At 30.3% G+C, this 18,396-nt stretch overlaps 2 protein-coding genes across 6 annotated transcripts; one reads left to right on the forward strand and one right to left on the reverse strand.

Moving 5' to 3' along the window:
* Nucleotides 1-36: 36 nt before the first annotated feature.
* LOC122499249 (proteasome adapter and scaffold protein ECM29) lies at nucleotides 37-8,632 on the reverse strand. The gene is made up of 25 exons (XM_043607468.1): nucleotides 8,493-8,632; nucleotides 7,742-7,989; nucleotides 7,537-7,655; nucleotides 7,242-7,391; nucleotides 6,841-7,119; nucleotides 6,519-6,714; nucleotides 6,354-6,439; nucleotides 6,082-6,271; nucleotides 5,540-5,992; nucleotides 5,231-5,423; nucleotides 4,760-5,116; nucleotides 4,158-4,642; nucleotides 3,961-4,075; nucleotides 3,714-3,897; nucleotides 3,358-3,646; nucleotides 3,049-3,282; nucleotides 2,614-2,958; nucleotides 2,327-2,483; nucleotides 2,092-2,250; nucleotides 1,813-1,944; nucleotides 1,424-1,733; nucleotides 1,135-1,318; nucleotides 914-1,058; nucleotides 640-840; nucleotides 37-511 (listed from the first exon to the last, which is right to left on the reverse strand). Exons 1-25 carry the CDS (start codon nucleotides 8,512-8,514, stop codon nucleotides 309-311), a joined length of 5,436 nt encoding a protein of 1,811 aa, XP_043463403.1. The 5' UTR covers nucleotides 8,515-8,632; the 3' UTR covers nucleotides 37-308.
* Nucleotides 8,428-18,265, forward strand: LOC122499250 (glycogen debranching enzyme). Of its 5 annotated transcripts, XM_043607471.1 has the most exons (25): nucleotides 9,973-10,239; nucleotides 10,796-10,919; nucleotides 11,037-11,226; nucleotides 11,290-11,497; nucleotides 11,571-11,705; nucleotides 11,849-12,067; nucleotides 12,149-12,384; nucleotides 12,529-12,741; nucleotides 12,818-13,012; nucleotides 13,096-13,225; nucleotides 13,367-13,490; nucleotides 13,627-13,892; nucleotides 14,007-14,168; nucleotides 14,250-14,458; nucleotides 14,632-14,835; nucleotides 15,013-15,245; nucleotides 15,330-15,419; nucleotides 15,567-15,744; nucleotides 15,898-16,254; nucleotides 16,392-16,539; nucleotides 16,688-17,051; nucleotides 17,259-17,467; nucleotides 17,549-17,734; nucleotides 17,805-18,041; nucleotides 18,127-18,265. In XM_043607471.1, exons 1-25 carry the CDS (start codon nucleotides 10,117-10,119, stop codon nucleotides 18,187-18,189), a joined length of 4,803 nt encoding a protein of 1,600 aa, XP_043463406.1. In that variant the 5' UTR covers nucleotides 9,973-10,116; the 3' UTR covers nucleotides 18,190-18,265. The 5 variants fall into 5 exon arrangements, with proteins under 5 accessions (XP_043463408.1, XP_043463407.1, XP_043463405.1 ...); XM_043607473.1 differs by lacking the exon at nucleotides 9,973-10,239 and adding an exon at nucleotides 8,428-8,551 and having other exon boundaries at nucleotides 15,013-15,419; XM_043607472.1 differs by lacking the exon at nucleotides 9,973-10,239 and adding an exon at nucleotides 9,029-9,410 and having other exon boundaries at nucleotides 15,013-15,419.
* Nucleotides 18,266-18,396: the final 131 nt, after the last annotated feature.

An 18,396-nucleotide genomic window follows, 5' to 3' on the forward strand; every position in this document is an offset into this window, starting at 1 on the left:
ATAAATAATTACACTATAAATATTAAACGTCTATACAGGTAACAAATATAAGTTTTATCAAAAAGAAAAAAAAACATTTGCCAATTATTCTCTATCTTGAATCAATGGAAGATATAATAATTAAAAAATATGATTATTTAGCTGCCAACATTTAATTAATCGAAAAAAAAAAAATTGACTACGTGATTTAAAATTGATTATTTCATATACGTTTAAAAATTCAAATAGTACATCGTAGTTTATATGACATTGAAAATGGAAATAATGCGTTTTTCTTAAATGAAGAAAGTTTCTTCATTTTGCTTTGATTAAATTTTAAGCATGTTTTTAATGTCAACTACCCTAGTACGAATTTCCGGCTGATTGTCCTTTGACAATTCAGGAAGAAATTCCTTGAAAAGAGCAGTTATTTTTTCCAATTGTTTACTATTATTTGTTTCAGTCATTTTTCTTGAGAGTGATAAAATTATATTCAGCGCTTCTTTTTTTATTCTCGTGTATTTTGAGACGTCTGAAAAATTTTTAAAAATAAATATTAATATATTTTTATTCTATTATTAAATTTTCTAAATTATTTTTAATAAGATTAATATTTTTTTCTTAATTAAATACTATCTGTTAAATAATGTTAATACTCACTTATTGATTGTATCAGAATTTTTTCCAATGTTTCATAAACAGTGTTCAACATTTCTGGATCACTTTCTGCAGCAGGAATTTTAAACAAAATAAGTTTATCAACAAAAAGATTTAAAGTCGTTAAAATAGCAACTTGAACGACTCGAGTACTGGTTGACAGTACATCATTACAATGTGAAACAAATTGCAAGCAGTATTTATCTGAAATGAAAAAAAATATTTAGTTAGGTACTTAAAAAAAAGAAAATTATTTTTAATAAGGAAAATTTATTACCTTGAGTTTCTTTGCAAGAAGGCCATGCTTTTCCCAAAGATTCATAAATAGTTTCTTGCAATTTCAATTTATCTTCAACTTTTTTCGAATTTTCGCTTCTTGAAACATCATTGTCATCATCATCGTCATCGATTTTGCTCGAGAGCTAAAATTGAATTTTATTATTAATATTTTTTATTTTCATACCTTTAAAATATTTACAATTAAATAATAACTATTACCTTGGGTAAAACATCCTGAGCTATATCATAGATTTGAGTAAATCTATTAATATCCAGCTCGTGTAAAACGTCTGAATAGGCTTTTAAAGCATATCGACGATACTCTAAAGATTCTTTCTTACTCTCTTTATATAAAATTCCCAAAACTTCTTCTGTCAATTTACTGTCCTTACTCAATGCTTCTCTGTTAGATGGAAAAATTGCTCATTATGTTAAAAAATAAAAATTACAATTACAAAAAATCCAACAAAAATTTTGGACAAATAAGAAAGAAATTTTTTCAACTTACTTGCTGTTGCAGGCAAGTAAAGAAAGAGCATTTAAAAGACGTTCTTTTCCATTCCATGTTCTTCCCTGTAATCCATTTGTCAGAATATTCAATAATATTTCTCTGGAACTGTCATCGATAGTTGATCCCAATTTTGTTGCGACAGTAGAAACGGCATTTGCAGCTTGTGCTTTTGTTGTCCATGAGGCTGATTCTAGAGCTGTTTTCAAAATATCTAAAATGGCACTTAAATTTTGTCGAATTCCAGTTTCCGTTCCGGGCGAAATCTCAGACCACAAATCACTCCAAACTTCAATTGTCGCTTCGTTTCCTTTAAAATACAATAAAGGGTTAAAAATTAAAAATTAAAAAAAATTTTTAATTCCAATTGATCTACATTAGTAACTAACCTGCTACTTTTTCAGCATGCATAGCGAAAAATGTTAAAGGTAAAACTATGTTTGTGTATGTCTTCGTAATTTCTTGATTATTATTGTTTATTGATTGCAGAGTTTGTCCTATTGCAAGTCGAATTGAATCATCTGAAAAATCAGTTTGATAAATATTAAATAAATTATACTTTCTTGATAAAAAATTTCTTCTTTTATATTTAAAATTAAAAATTTTTTTTTAAAACTTATTCACTAAATAATTTATTAATTTCAATGAAGAAATAAATGTAATTATACCTTCTCTTTCCATGTACCATTTATTTAAAGTATTCAATAATTTTTGAACACTGGATTCTTTAGCACAGCCCACCACGTGGCCAATTGTGTTTGCATTATTTTTTCTTATCGATATATTGCGATCGGTGAGACCGTTAAGAAGTGTTGTCAGAATTTTACCTACAAAGCGAATATACAATCATAAATAAAATAATAATAATAAACTCTTCATATTATTTTGAAAAAATATTTTTACCTGCATATTGTTGTAATTCCGTCTTCAAATGTGCAGTCGTGAGAATAATGAAATGAGAACAAGCGACTTTAATCCCAAGTCCTATGCTTGATTTTATAATGTCTGTTACTTTGGGCATTAATTCTTTGAGAATTGCAGCATCGATGAAGGGAATGCACTGCAAAGAATTTAAAATATACAAGAATAAATTTAGAAAAACCATGAATTTTCGAATACTTTTTAGTATTATGAATATTATTTAATAATTTTTTAAAAGAGTGGAAAATTTGAATATGAAAATAACTTACTTTTGTAATTGTCTCTGTTGAATAGTGGCTTTTAGCCTCGCTCGCTCTCTTTGTATCAAAAGCCTCCTGTGTTTCTTGCGAGGTACAATATGCATTTCGAAAATAAGTGAGACCAGGACTATCCAATTCTCCAGCTGCATTTAATAATGCAGGTATTAAATTAACTAGAGACGGTTTCAATAAAATGCCAGCTGCTGTCACAAGTTGTGATACAGTTTGTAATGAAATTGTCCTCACTGCACTCAAATTATGCGATATTCCAACGTCTATTAAAACTGGCAGTACGGCTTGTAACACTTCTTCGCCCGCTTTTCCATGCGATGCATCGCATCGACGAATGCAGTACTATCGATTAAGTAATTAATTAATAAACAAAAAGTAACTTTTTGGAAAAAATTAATTATTGTTAATCAAAAAGAAAAAATAATGACTCACGTTACTGAATATTTTGGCAGTGTTTGCAGCAGCTAATCTGGTAGCCTCGTGAATATCGTCCATTACACGGAAAAGTTGCTTCCACAGTTCCGACACTTTGTCAGCTAAATTAATTGGCGCACCTGAACGAAGTAATTCAGATAAAGCGTGACAACAACTTTTACGCACACGCCATTGTCCATCAGTCAAATTAATGGTCAAATCTTCCAAAATTTCCTTATGATATTCCTCAATCTGTGAAAAAGAAATTATATTTTCAAACTAAAGAATACATCATTTTTGTTTATTTCCAATTTTTCATATACTGACAGCTTTATTAGTAGAAGGGACAATTGCACGCCAAATGCTCGTCATACTTTGTTGCGTCTTTGGCGTGGGATCAAATTGATACCTATACAATTTAGGTACAATAATTGGAAGATATTTTTTCAAATCGGCAGTATCAAGGGCAGCAAATGCCGAGAATCCATAAGCAGCGCCTTTCTTTGAATTCCAAACTGCATTATGATTCGCTAAATGCAAGAATTGATACATCATTTTTGGATTATTCAAATCAGAAGCTAATGAGCATATTTCGCGATAAGTTGACAAATTTCCTCTGCAAAAAAAGAACAAGATTAAAATTCTGTTCGCAATTTCGGATAATTAGAGATAATTCTACTCACCCCAGAGGACTTTTTCCCATTTCATTATTTTCGAATAAAACCGTGTCAGATGTTACTTTTATTCCGTCTCTTCGACCGTGAACAAACTGCTCTAATAAATTGGAAACTAGAGAATCACGATTATTCTCTTCACTCGAATTATAAACCAAATAAAGACCTTTCGACGCCGCATCTTGCACGAATTCTGTAAATTAAAAAGTAATTAAGTTAGATTTATTACCAAGCGATTTAAATTAAAGTCACTTACCATTACTCTCTGAAAGTAGATCCATAAACGAACTTTGGAGAGTTGCTAAATTTTCCTTTATACAACTTCGTTCGGCATTGTATTTTACCAAGGACAGTAAACTTATGCATACGGCCTAAAAAGAAAATTATTTTTTTTTATAATTGAAGGAAAAATTGTCAAATTATTAAAAATTATTTTAATAAGTTTTTTTTTACCTGTCTCATGTTTGGATGTGGCTCTTTCACGACTTGGACCATTTTCAATAAAATAGAAGCAAGAAGCTCATCGCTGGCTTTGCTGAATGGAATTTTATATTCATCGGGAAGTAATTTCCAAATATTTCTTGCATCCAATGACGCTGGTCCTTGAACGCAACAAATTAACGCCTCACTGAGAGTAAGATGAATCTCAACATCTTTAGTGTCTTTAGCGACAGTGAGAATTTTTTCAGCAATAAATTTTGTATGTGGAAATTCTTCGCCGATACACAAAAATCCTAAAGCGATAATTGCAGTCTCCTTGATTTTATTATTCAATTTCGGATTCTCAAAAATGGAAAATAATTTCTCGACAATGTACATTTTATTAAAACCCTTCTCACTATTATTCGACAATGGCAAAGCAAACGTTTTGCCCATTATTCCAATTCCTTGCGAGGCAGCACTCATTAGCAGTGGATTATTATCAGTTAAAAATGAACCTATAGAAAAGATTTTCATTCAATTAGAATAAAATTAAAGAACAAAAGTTCTGATTGCTACAGTAAAATTTTAGTTTTTTTAAGTCTAAAGTTTTCAAGTTAAAAACAAGAACTTACACATTGTTTCAACTGCAACATTATAGACCTTTAAATTAGAAATCTCTTCGACATTCGTTTGTTTTAAGGACAATAATTTCTGCTCGATCATGTACGAGAGAGCCAACAATGCACCATGTTGAATTTCAAGTACTTTATTTTTTGTGCAATTCACAATCTCCGCCAACTGACTTTCAAATTCATTTAAAGGCAAATAGGCGACAATAAAGGCATAAATCTTGGCACTTAATTCTCGAATATTTTCTTTCGTTGATCCTTGCAATTTTTTCAACCATGGCAAATCTTTTTCGTAGCGTTTCGATATTTCCGGTGACATTGTTCCAAGAATTTCCAATAATGCATTCAGTGAAACTTCATCTAGAGAATCAGAAAATTTACTTAATTAGTATTATATCAATTAATTAGTTAGTTTTATTATTTTAAGTATCAAGTTAGAAATCATTTTTTGACAAAATAAAATTTTGTACTTACCAGCTTCCTTTGATTGACCAATTCGAATATTGAGAAAACTGAGATAATTATTAAAAATTTCCGGTTGTTCCTTTACCAATTTTTCCAGATAACGTCCAATCAATGGACTGTATTCGCAAGGATGTTGAATTTGTTCACCTTGCGCTGTAACATCCGCGCTTTTAGCGAGAGATAAGCGCAAATAGAGAACGATCTATAAAAAATCAATATTATTTATTTAATTTATCATTCATATATAAATGTACTATATTTAATTAATAAATTTGTATTTCAATACTACACATATTTTTGAAAGTTTATTTAACGTACCTCTGTAAATGCCGCATTATTATAAGGCAGACTTTTAACAATAGAATCCTTCTTTCCAGAATTTGACGTGTTCAGTTTAGCTCGAGATTTTAAATGCACATATGAGACGAGTTTCGTGAATTCCGGTAGGGGAATTTCTTTTAGATTTTGCTTCTCACGTTCATTTTTGTAAGCCGTTCCGTACAATGCTTTAAGAGCTTCCAAACTCACCTCTTGCATTGTATCGCCACTTGCAAGAAGAAGTAAATAACGAGATGGAGCGTCGTCCGTTGGAAATACAGTTGCCGCATAATGAACAGCGACAAATCTCACATGTGATTCTGGCGATTCTATATGAGCGGACAGTAACGCGTTCATCAGTGCAATACTCTGTTCATCTTCCTTATTGAGAATAAATGCCGAAGACATGCTAATCAAAGCATTACGAACCGTGTGTCGCAAGTCACCATCAGTCTGAAAATTTATTGAAAAGTCATTCAAAAATCCTTAAACTATTAAAATTTCTAGTGAAATAGTTAACAATTTTTTATTCTTTTACTCACAGCTGCGAGAGTATCAAAGAATTTTTCCAGTAGACTAAAATCCTTATTAATTAGAGCGGGTATTTTTTGTCCAAGTTGACCGACAATTGTGTACGCCTTCGGTTTGTGAATAGGATCTCCTTCGGATATTAATTTCATTATTCCATTCAAAATTACACCGGCCACTCTCAACAGTGAAGTGGAATTGCAACTGGAAATTTTTATTCGGAAATTATTGTAAATTATAACAAATAATTGTAATAAATTAAACATTCGGTTGAATAAATACTCACTGTTGAACGATATTAGATGTAAATTGCAAAGCAAGAGTTTTAAGTTTTGGATTAGTATTGCTTCCGTAGAGAGAATCAAAAACCACCTGAAAAAATTAAATAAAAAAGAAAATGTATTTTCAACTTTTTGATTAAAATTAGCATTGCGAATAAATAGATCCTAACCTGAATGCAGGGTGGAATAATAAAACCCGCCTTTGTCACTCGACAAAGATAATACAAAAGTTTAAGACGAATTCGTGTGCCGGCGGGCAGTCTTTTCATATCGGGTTTTACTTCCTTTTGTGTTGCCAAGGCATCCGTTCCCAAAAATAGAGAATAAAGAGGAGCAGCAAGTTGCATCGACGACCAATCAAGTGTTCTGCAATATAATTATTATTAAATCCCAGGGCAATTGTAAAGTCCTATAATAATTATCTTTCTTTGAAAGATTTATTTATTTATTTCTATTCCAAAAAAATAAAGTTATTGATAACTAAAAACGAACCCAATTATTTTCTTCAGCTCTAAATCGGCCATATTCGCGACACTAAATCTTGTATCAGCTGCAGCGACAATTAAGTGAATGAATATGTCCGAATCGGAGAAAACACCGGCGGAAATAAATTTCACAATTCCCAATTTAGTTTGTTCGAGTTGCTCGGCAGTTGGAGGTGTTTCGCCAATAACTCTTTTAAAAGCATATGTACTCAATCCAGGTGGAACCGGAAATTGTGACCAATCAATCGGCTGACCGGCTTGTTGATTCTCCACATTGCCCACAGTTCTATTTTACAGACAGAAAAGAAAGAAATTAACACTAGTTATAAATGAGTAATTTTTACTTCATTAGTTCTGCGATTAATAAAATATCAAAAAAACTGGAATAAAAGAAACGAATATAGTTACCCGTATGGTAATAACAGCATGTCGAGCATAAAATTTATTAGCTGTTTAGCAACATTCGGTTTGTCGTGTAAGCCAAGAAGAGCTCCTCTCTTATCCGGATCCATTGGAACTTTGATGTGAGCCAAAGCTGGCATTATGATCAGCAACAAGCTGGAAAAACAAATTTGTTCCATATTAATTCAATTATGTTACATTCTACAGTAAATTATATGCAATTCTCCTGAAGGATTAAAATAAATAAAGACGAGAACAATTGATTTTGTAATAATTGATCAAATTACATAACACTAAATACCTGTCTTGATGAGATAAGGGTTTTCCCTCAATTGCATTCAAAATACATGGAACTAATTCCGCCTGTTTGTTGATATTCATTCGAGGATATCCCAATTTAATGTAAATAATCGTAAAATTCTGAAACGAAATTTAATACTAAATAATCTGAATTCACTGTATTAAAAATACAATTTATTGTATAAAAAACAGAATAATTAACTTACAATCACAAAAGAACTAGCTGCTGGATCTTGATATTGCAGTAAAAGTGCTTCCACAGGAAGTTGAACCAATGGACGAGTTTTAACTCTCTTATTAATATGAATTAACAGCTCCATGACTTTTTTTCGCACACCTTCCTGAGTGCTTGAGAGCTTCAGTAAAACCGGAGGTAGAAATTTACATACTGACGCTTGAAGTTGTTCATCTGTCTCTGCAGAACCAAGGCGGAGAAATACCCGCTCCAAAAGAACTTGACAACAAACAAAACAATTTTTAAAAACTATAGGTCATTTTATCCTCCAATAAAATGAATAAAATTACCTCAATTTTTCAAACCTATTTCTCTCTTTGACGAACTTTTTTTCCAAACTTAAGGAGTCCGAAAACTAAGATTCTCCCCAGATTTGTTAAATTTGAATAAAAAAACATCATTTATATTAAAATTGAAACTTAATCAAAAAGAAAAAATTTCTAACCTACTTTGACAGCTGAAACCACGTGCTGTGTTAAGCATGGAGGGGAATCTAAAATTATATGTATGTATGCGTTAACACAAACACAATCCACTTAACACAAGACGGCGTGATATTTAACTTTCTCTATTCATTCAAAATTCATCTTTCCCTTCAATTTTAACGCCAAAAAGAGAAATAACTTGAATCCACAATTCTTTATCTATAAAACACTAACTATTACAAATTGATTAGTTACTGTTAACTAGTGTAAAACAATTTTTTTTTACAGTGTACTTACTGAGTTCAGTCGCTCCTGCCATTTTGGAATTGTTTGTGTTGGTGAAAACGAATGACACGGTAAAATTGACAAATTAAAAAAACTTTTCCAAATAACACTAGATCTTTAGTGATAACTATTGAAAAAAATTTATTTAAAACATGCTGCCTTAATTTAATGCTTTAACAATAACGTCTGTCGAGTGATGTAGTCCCTTTAAATTGTAGCTATATATATATACAATGAGAGACACTGAAAAAAACCGTTGATGAGAACCTCTAAAAAAAAATTTTCAAACTAGTTTTTTTTCCATTTTACATTTCAGAAGAATATTTTACAAGTAAAAGAAATATAAATCACTAATTTAACTTTTAATTGTAGACATAATTTATTAAAAAAAGTAAAAAAAAAATAAAAAGAGGAAAAGTATTTTTAAATAACATAAATACTTCCACCAATTATAATTGTCAACTTGAAAACCTAACCTCTATTACTTGTCAAAATCGACCAATCAAATTATGATAGACTAACCTAACTTACTGGAAAATATATTGTCAAAAATTGTTTATTTTATTTCTTTATTATTATGATTGATAATTATCAATTATAATTGTATTGAACGAATAATAATTTTTATAATTTGTTTAAAGAGTGTTTAGTATATAAATTATGAGAAACTATTGAATAATGATACATTTTTGTAACGTTTGGATTAACTCCATGATTAACTCATAACTTGGAACATAACCTACAAAGAAAACCGCCCCCGCATTTATGACCTTCACATTTTTTTCTCATTCAAATAGAGGTCAAATTTGAAATAAACAATTGTTTATAAAGTATCATTAGAGTATTTCTATCATTATCGTATGTCACATATATTAGTAGATTTATTCTCTATTTCATGAACAAACACGACTTTACATAACGTACAAGACTGTAAGTGTTTTTTCATTAACTATTTTGTTTATTGTTTATTGTTAATTAAAAATATTAATGGGCAGCATGCACTTTTCAAAAAATCTAATTCTCTTTGTCACTTTTTAAAACTAAAATTTCTAAATTTTTTTTAAGGAAAAGTATTTATAAAAATATTTTCTATTAAAATATGTAATAATTCAATGTTTACATATTAAAGAATAATTTATTACATTGAAAAATAGTTTTTATTTATATTTACAAATGAGATTTTATTAGACATTTTATTATACAATATAAAATTATAAAAATATCTAATTTTGTTTCCAACGTTTGCATGTTATTTTAACTATATTTTTATAAAAAATAATTTAATTACTAAACTTTACAGATGAGACCAGAAAAAAAATCAAAGTGCTCTTGAATGTATATTATTTGTTGTTTTCTGATTAAAAATAGAATGAGCATGAAAAAAATGTGGCTAATCGAGATAAAATACTGTTTGTCTTCATCTCTCGTTATTAATACCTAATTTAATAATTTCATTATCTGACGAGATATATCTATATTTTATAGGCAGTCCATAAAGGAAATCTTTATAAATAATTTCTATTAAATAAGAAAACAAAAATGATAAGATATCGGATGCAAAGTTTAACATAAATTCAAGAAATTTCAAATAAAGCCCGTTTTGCTTTGCTTTTTTTCATTTGCTATTCGCTATTTAATGGATTCAATGGTTGCTTTAAAGAAATTCGTTTGCGAAACAACTCAAGAATTTATCAGAAAATTTCGAAATTTTATTCTACATGTATTTACATGCGAGTTTCTCAGTTTTCTCTGGTCTCATGTAAGTCCTAATGTAATATTTATTATTCTCTTATCTTTATAATATATAATCTTCAAGTGAAATTAAAATTCAATTATTGTAATTGTTTTATTATAAATTAATGATTTCGAAAATTATTGATGATTATTTATTAAAAAAAAGAAACGGGACCTTGATAATATGTTTATAAAGGAGCTAGATATGGATTTAATTTCACTTGTTGATGAATTATTCTACCCTTGATGGATTCATTTCAAACAAATTGACTTTTAGTAAAAAATAGACAGAACAGGAAATGTTTCTGTTCTTTTTCCTAGACTTTAAGAATGTAACTCTAGAAAATAGAATAAGGGCAGACGATTTGCTTTTATGCATGTTCAAGTAGCAGAACTTGAGTAATATAATATATTTTACGCTTTGTAAATGCTTTGTGCCAATTACTTATATTAAGACAAAGTTGCTAGCTAAACGCTTATTTGTCATTTTGTCTGTAAGTACTTAGCATCCACAAGTATTACTATTCTTTTACTTTTTATATTTTCAGTGATTAATGATTTGTTATTTATCGAATTTTTAGACAAATAAGAAAACAACGACAATGGAAGGATCGTCTAACGACTGTCGAAATGTTGAGCAAATAAGAGTGTTAAGTTTAAATAAAGGAGAACATCAAGATGGAACTTTGTACAGACTCAAGAAAGGTGAGTAATCTATTCCGTTCCTTTATTAATAATTATTTATAATTATTCAATTATTTATTTATTAATAATTTGAAAACTGTTTTAAAACTAAATTTAATTACCATTTTTAAATTTTAGAATGGCAAGTTCAATTCAGATTAGGACCATCGCTTCTGGGGAAGAAAATTGATATTTTCGTGAATCATCCATTGATGAAGGAGCAAAAATACGAGAGACATGTTTATCGACAACTAAAATGGAACAACGAAACAGCAAATTTAAATTTAACTTCAGCTGGATCGTTCCATTACTATGCAACGGATAGAAAGTAATTATTTTGTCAAAATTAGAAAAAGCGTATGTAATAAAATTCAATTCTCTTATTTTTTAGAATGGAAAATGGTGCAAAGGCCATTGCATCAGGATATCTTTTAGTTGATCCAGAATTAAGAGTTGGTAAAAATGAAGAACTGCCTATCGATTGTATTCAGTGTCACACAGTTTTGGCAAAATGTCTTGGACCATTTTCCACCTGGGAAAATAAACTTTTGGTCTCAAAGAACTCTGGTTATAATATGATTCATTTCACTCCGATTCAGGTAATTATTTTTAATATTTTTTTTCTTCTTGAAAATTGGTCTTTTCTATTATTAATCAAAAACATTTTTTCAGGAATTGGGAGCCTCGAGGTCTTCGTATAGTTTGAGCGATCAACTGAAACTGAATTCCACATTCAGTAGCGGTGGTAAGGAAACAACATTCGACGATGTCGAGGCTTTGACGAAAAAAATGCGCAGTGAATGGAACGTAAGTTTTTTCAGTACTGAAAATATTTATTTACTATTTAATAAATTACTTTTTAAAAAATTTCTGATAATAAATTTAATTTATTATTTAGATTTGTTAATTAGTTAATTAGAAAAGGCCTCCATATTAAAAATAAATTCTAGGTACTCAGCATTTGTGATATTGTCCTGAATCACACGGCGAATGAGAGTTCTTTTCTCCTAACGAATCCGGAATGCACTTACAATTGTTCAAATTGTCCATATTTACGTGCATCTTATCTTTTGGATGCAACACTCTTTGAATTGACCATTCAAGTTTCAGCTGGCGAATGGGAAATGAAAGGTATTCCCGCCATAGTCGAAACCGAGGAACATCTCAATGTAATGCCACTATAATACTAAAAAAAGAGAATAAAAATTGTAATATTAAAAATGCATTCAAAAATTATATTTTATTTTCAGAGTATTCGTTACGCACTTCACTCACATTTCCTGCCATTAATTAAAATTAACGAACTGTATATTTTGGATATTAATGAAACTGTCGCTGAATTTCTCAGCCTTGCCAGAAATCAAATGCCACACGAGGAATCGGACATGGAAAAGGAGACTATCAAAATTATTCAAGATCCGGAATTTCGTAGATTGAAGTCAACCATCGACAAGACACTCGCTTTACGATTATACAACACTTATAGGTAAAGTTCTTTTTTCATATCTCTATAAAAATAATTATAAATACAAAAAAAAAAGTTTTTTGAATTTAATACTAAAATTAATTAAGTTCATAAGTTTTAGTTAATAATATTTTTTTATAACTTCATAATTGAATTTATGTGCAGAGCCGATTGTTTCGACGAAGACACTCGTTTGAAACGTTGCGCGGAGGATCTCAGGAAAAAATTACAGGAATTAAATGACGCAATTATAAACGAAGTGCAAAATAATTTGAACGCTGCGGTTGAAAATACTATCGCTGGCATTCGCTATTTTCGAGTGCAATCCGATGGACCAAGAGTTCGAGAGATTAGCGAAAGAAAACCTCTCGTTCCAAGGTGAAAAATTACGAATTAAAATTTTAATTATTCTCCTTTTTTAATTTCGAGATCATTTTTAAAATATTTTTTTTAGATATTTCACTGATTTTGGAGCACCGAGGAATTTAGCCGAAAGAGAGGCAACAATGTACTCTGACGCTGGTCGTTACTTAATGGCACACAACGGTTGGGTGATGAATAGTGATCCTTTGAAGAATTTCGCCGACTCTGATTCCAATGTTTATATACGCAGGGAATTAATAGCCTGGGGTGATAGTGTTAAACTCAGGTAAATAAAATAAATAAATAAATGATAAATCATTAATTTCTTTTGCTGAGCAATTTTTATTTTTTTCCAACTAAAATTTTCAGATATGGCGAAAAACCAGAGGATTCTCCATTCTTATGGAAACGAATGTCGAATTATGTTCAACAAATGGCGAAAATTTTTGATGGTGTGAGATTGGATAATTGTCACTCGACTCCTATTCCAATTGCGGAGGTAAGTTTATTTATAAACTTTAATATATTTTTATTAGTCTATTCATTTAATGTTAAAATTTCAATTTTAATATTCAATTTTTTCAAAAATTTCAATATTTAATTTTGATTTGTAAAATCTAAAAAATGGAAATATTTTCAGTACCTTTTGGACGAAGCGAGAAAAGTGAAACCCGATTTGTACGTTGTGGCTGAATTATTTACCAATTCCGATCATAAGGACAATATTTTTGTGAATCGTCTTGGAATCACTTCACTTATCAGAGGTAAAATAATTTTCGTAAACATTTTTCCTAGCTAAATGAATTAAAATAAAATTCATATTGAAAGAAGAAAAAGAAGCAGAAATTAAAATAAATTTCTAATAGAATGATTTGAAAAATTTGATTTACAATTTTGTAGAAGCGATGTCTGCTTGGGACAGTCATGAAGAAGGTCGATTAGTTTATCGTTATGGAGGTGAACCCGTTGGGGCATTTTTGCAATCTCGTGTTCGTCCCTTAGTTCCAAGCATTGCTCATGCACTTTTCCTGGATTTAACACACGATAATCCGAGTCCTGTCGAAAAACGTAGTGTTTTCGATTTAATGCCAAGCGCTGCCCTTGTCTCGATGGCGTGCTGTGGCAGTGGAAGCAATCGAGGATATGACGAACTTGTCCCTCACCATGTGAGCTACTTAATTTTTTTTAAATTTTTAATCAAAATAATTTATTAATTTTGTCCAATAATAATTATTATTTGTATCTTATTATTATTTAATATTTGCAATTTTTTATTTCAGATACATGTGGTGGATGAAGAAAGACAGTACGCGTCCTGGACTGACGATCATGAAATAGAAGAAAAGGATGAATCTTCCGTAGGATTAAAATCTGGAATAATTGCTGCCAAACGAGCCCTCAATAATCTTCACAATAATTTAGGACGAGAAAAATTCTCTCAAGTTAGTAAAATTTTGATATAGAAAAAATTTTTTAAAAGAATCGAAATAGAAGTTTTTAAAATTAAAATTTCGTTTTTTAAGGTTTTTGTGGATCAAATGGATCCGGATGTGGTTGCAGTGACAAGACACTCTCCGCATACACACGAAAGTGTCGTCTTAGTTGCATTCACTGCATTCAAGCATCCTGATCCAAATGCAAATGACCTTCGTCGTCACGTAAGGCCTCTGCGAGTTGAAGGAGTTGTCGAAGAAATTATTCTCGAGGCATCTCTGGCTCATAAAGACGTCAAGTGGGTATTATTTGATAATTTTTTTTCAAATTAAAAGATTTAATTCAGTAAAATTAATAATAGTTCAATTACATTATTTTTATCGTCAAAAATATCAATAAAATAGAATTATAAATATTATTTACTTTTTTATTAATATTTTTCACTAAAATAAATTTTAACTTTGAATGAAGAAACGGAGTCTCGCCTTTTCGCTATCCGGAAAAATACGTTCAGGATGAAAAGACAATCAATGGAATTAATGAGTACTCAGTGAAAATAAAGGAACATATTCAAATGTGTGATTCTTCAATATTGGAAAAAGTTGATTCAGGTGATCCGAAAATTACTCAGTTGAATTTTATTAACTTCCAACCAGGATCAGTTGTGGCGATTCGGTGAGTTAAAAAAATATGAATATAACTTTAAAATCTATATTAAATTAAATAAATAAACAAAAAAATTTGTTTTTGTTAATATTTTTCTTCTAAATTATTTTTATTATTTTTTATAAAAAAAATTCTTTTATCATTAATTTATTTATTGTCATCTTAATACAACTTTTAATTCCGCAGAGTTTCGCTTCATGTGAATATAAAACCATCTCTTTCAAAATTACAAAATACTATTGCCACATTGACATCTTCAAAAAATTCTGAATTAGAAGTTATCGTTTCGCGAATAAATCTTGCTGGCTTGAATAAAGCTCTGTACCATTGTGATCAAGAGGAACGAGACGAGACAAATAATCAATTTGGAGTTTATGATATCCCTCGTTATGGACCTCTTGTCTACGCAGGTCTTCAAGGTATTCTTTTTCAACAGATTTGTAATTTTAAAATTTGCGACTATTCACCTTTTTTTTACTTACATTCATTTTTGTCAATTTTAGGTATAATTTCCCTTCTGGCTGATATTCGACCAAATAACGATCTTGGACATCCGTTGTGTGCAAATCTGAGGGACGGAAATTGGCTAATTGGTAAAGTTTTTAAGTTTATAGTTATTATTGTTTTACTATTAGAAAATGTATGTACTTTTTTTATTTCTAATCAATTCTAGGCTTATTTTAAATTTTAATTCAATATTTGTTTCAATATTTTGAGATAAAAATAAATTTTAATTTCAGATTACTTGTCGACTCGTCTGAAAAATGATGAAATGACATCATCTCTTGGCAAATGGTTAGAAACAACTTTTGAACCTCTAAAATCAATTCCCCGCTACTTGGTACCCAGTTATTTTGACGTGATTCTCGTTAATGTTTACACTGCATTACTCGACCAATGTTATGCTTCATTATCAAGGTTAGAATTCATTTCTTATCAATTTGAAAAAATTTCTTTTCTTTTTTCTTCGAATTTATTTCTATTTATTTCTAAATTATTTTTATTATTTAAAAAAAAGATTAGAAAATAATTCAAATTTCCGTGAATAAAAAAAATTGTTTTACATTTTAGCTTCGTGAAGGATGGATCGACATTTATAAAATTATTATCACTTGTCTCTGTACAAGTTGGCGGTATTGTGAAATCAGCGCAACTTCCGGATTTATCACCAAATTTGGATCCACCGAAACCAATTGTCAAACAAACAAATGACACGAAGGAACAAATTTGTTTGACATTGTCTGCTGGTTTGCCTCATTTCGCCACTGGTTATATGCGTAATTGGGGAAGAGATACATTTATTGCTCTCCGAGGACTTTTCTTATTAACTGGAAGATTTGATGAAGCGAGATTCATTATTCTTGGCTACGCCGGAACACTTAGACACGGTTTAATTCCAAATTTACTTGACAAAGGAAAATGTGCGAGGTGAGACTGAATATTTTCTTTTTGATTTAAATTCAAAATTTGTTCAATATTAAATTTCTTCTTCAAACATAAATTCAAAAAATCAATTCTTCTTCAAAGTTTAAAATATTCTGATTGTTAATTCTTTCCTAATGAAGATACAACTGCCGTGATGCAATTTGGTGGTGGCTCTACACTATTCAATGTTACGTTCAAGACGTGCCCAATGGTCTCAAAATTCTCTCTGACAAAATTTCAAGACTTTATCCCACTGACGATTCAGCTCCATTGCCTGCTGGCGAAGTTGTATGTATAAAAACGATTAAATTACTTTCATTTTCTTCTGCTTTAGTACCAAAAGTTTCTTATAAGGAATTAGTTAACATGAATTATCAATTCACTATTATTAATAATTATTAATTTTGAAAAATTATTTACGATATTTGATTTTTAGGATCAACCTTTGTATGACGTGATTCAAGAAGCGTTGACAATTCACTTTCAAGGTTTGTGCTTTAGAGAGAGAAATGCAGGAAAACAAATTGACGAGCACATGTCAGATCGAGGATTTAATAACCAAATTGGTGTTCATCCTGACACTGGATTCATTTTCGGTGGCAATGACGCGAATTGTGGCACGTGGATGGATAAAATGGGTTCTTCCGAGAAATCCGGAAATAAAGGGAAACCCGCGACACCCAGAGATGGATCGGCAGTGGAAATTGTTGGACTTAGTAAAAGCACTTTGAGCTTTTTAGCTGAATTATATAAGCAAAATCTCTTCCCTTACGGTAGCGTGCAAAGGAAAAATCGCGATGGTAAAAATTACATAATCCTATATTTCTATACCTACTTTTTTCTAAATTTATTCGAGTCATTATTTTATTTATTTTTCTTAATTTGGAATATTTGGATAATTTGGAAATTATCTATCGTTTAGATATTTCTTGATCTTGACATTTTTAGAGAGGGTGAATTTAATTAAATACTTTTAGTACCTAATTATATAATTTATTTCGAATTAGGTTCTGTAATTACCTGGAGCTACAAACAATGGGCTGATAAAATTGCTACCAATTTTGAAATGTACTTTTACGTTCACGAAGAAGCAAAGGATGGTGAATTACGTCCGGATTTGATACACAGACGAGGAATATTTAAAGATAGTCACGGAGCCACTCAACCGTGGGCTGATTATCAATTGAGACCGAATTTCGCCATCGCTATGGTTGCTGTGAGTAAATTTTCTAATATTATTTTATATCAAATAAATACGGTTAGAAATTTTTTTCATTGCAAAAATTTTTGTTCTAAGGCTCCGGATATGTTTAATCCAAAACATGCTTGGATTGCACTGAAGAAAACTGAAGAAATTCTTCTGGGACCACTAGGAATGAAGACACTAGACCCAGCCGATTGGGGTTACAATGGTTATTACGATAATGCGAATGATTCGAATGATCCTAAAGTGTCACATGGTTGGAACTATCACCAGGGTCCGGTATGTTAAAATTATTTTGTATTACATACATTTAATTTTCTTTTAGTTGAATAGCAATTTTATTTTTTAGGAATGGGTTTGGCCAATTGGTTTCTTCCTTCGAGCTCGATTACATTTTGCTCCATTAGTTGGTGGTAAAGAGGAATTAAAAAGAACTATCGAATCAACGGAAGCGATAATTTCCCGACATCTCATTGAAGCTTCCACTAATCATTGGCGAGGACTTCCCGAACTTACAAATAAGGATGGTGATTATTGCCGTGACAGTTGTCGTACACAAGCTTGGAGCGCTTCTACAATTTTAGAGGTATGTAAATAATTACCAAAATAAATAAATTTAAAAAAAATTGACAAAATCAATTACAATATAATTAATAAAATGTTTTTTTCAGGTTTTACACGATTTGCAGAAGTTAAAAAAAGAGTTTAAAATTGACGACGAAATTGAGAATTGATACAATTTTGCGTGTGTTCACCACCGCTATTTACACTTAGAATATGAAAAATTAGAGAATGAGCAAAATGTAGACAATTATTTGCAACGAGAGAGATTATATACTGAAGATAACGCACCTTCAGCACGATACACGGAGACACACGCATCATTCACTCTTCTTGATTTAAAAAATACTCCCTCTCAAAGTTCAGTTACGATCAACATT

This window comes from Leptopilina heterotoma, unplaced genomic scaffold (genome assembly GCF_015476425.1).
Source record: "Leptopilina heterotoma isolate Lh14 unplaced genomic scaffold, ASM1547642v1 Lhet_166, whole genome shotgun sequence".
NCBI lineage: Eukaryota > Metazoa > Arthropoda > Insecta > Hymenoptera > Figitidae > Leptopilina > Leptopilina heterotoma.

Bases quoted from the DNA above. Each gene is read 5' to 3' on its own strand.
- LOC122499249 (XM_043607468.1), bottom strand. From the start codon at position 8,514: ATGGCAGGAGCGACTGAACTCA. The intron at 3,283-3,357 runs GTCAGTATATGA...TCTTTTTCACAG, and splicing joins TCCCTTCTACTAATAAAGCT to ATTGAGGAATATCATAAGGA. The intron at 1,945-2,091 runs GTATAATTACAT...CTGATTTTTCAG, and splicing joins ATGGTACATGGAAAGAGAAG to ATGATTCAATTCGACTTGCA.
- LOC122499250 (XM_043607470.1), top strand. From the start codon at position 10,117: ATGGATTCAATGGTTGCTTTAAAGAAATTCGTTTGCGAAACAACTCAA. The intron at 14,459-14,631 runs GTGGGTATTATT...CTTTGAATGAAG, and splicing joins CTGGCTCATAAAGACGTCAA to AAACGGAGTCTCGCCTTTTC. The intron at 17,735-17,804 runs GTATGTTAAAAT...TTTATTTTTTAG, and splicing joins GGAACTATCACCAGGGTCCG to GAATGGGTTTGGCCAATTGG.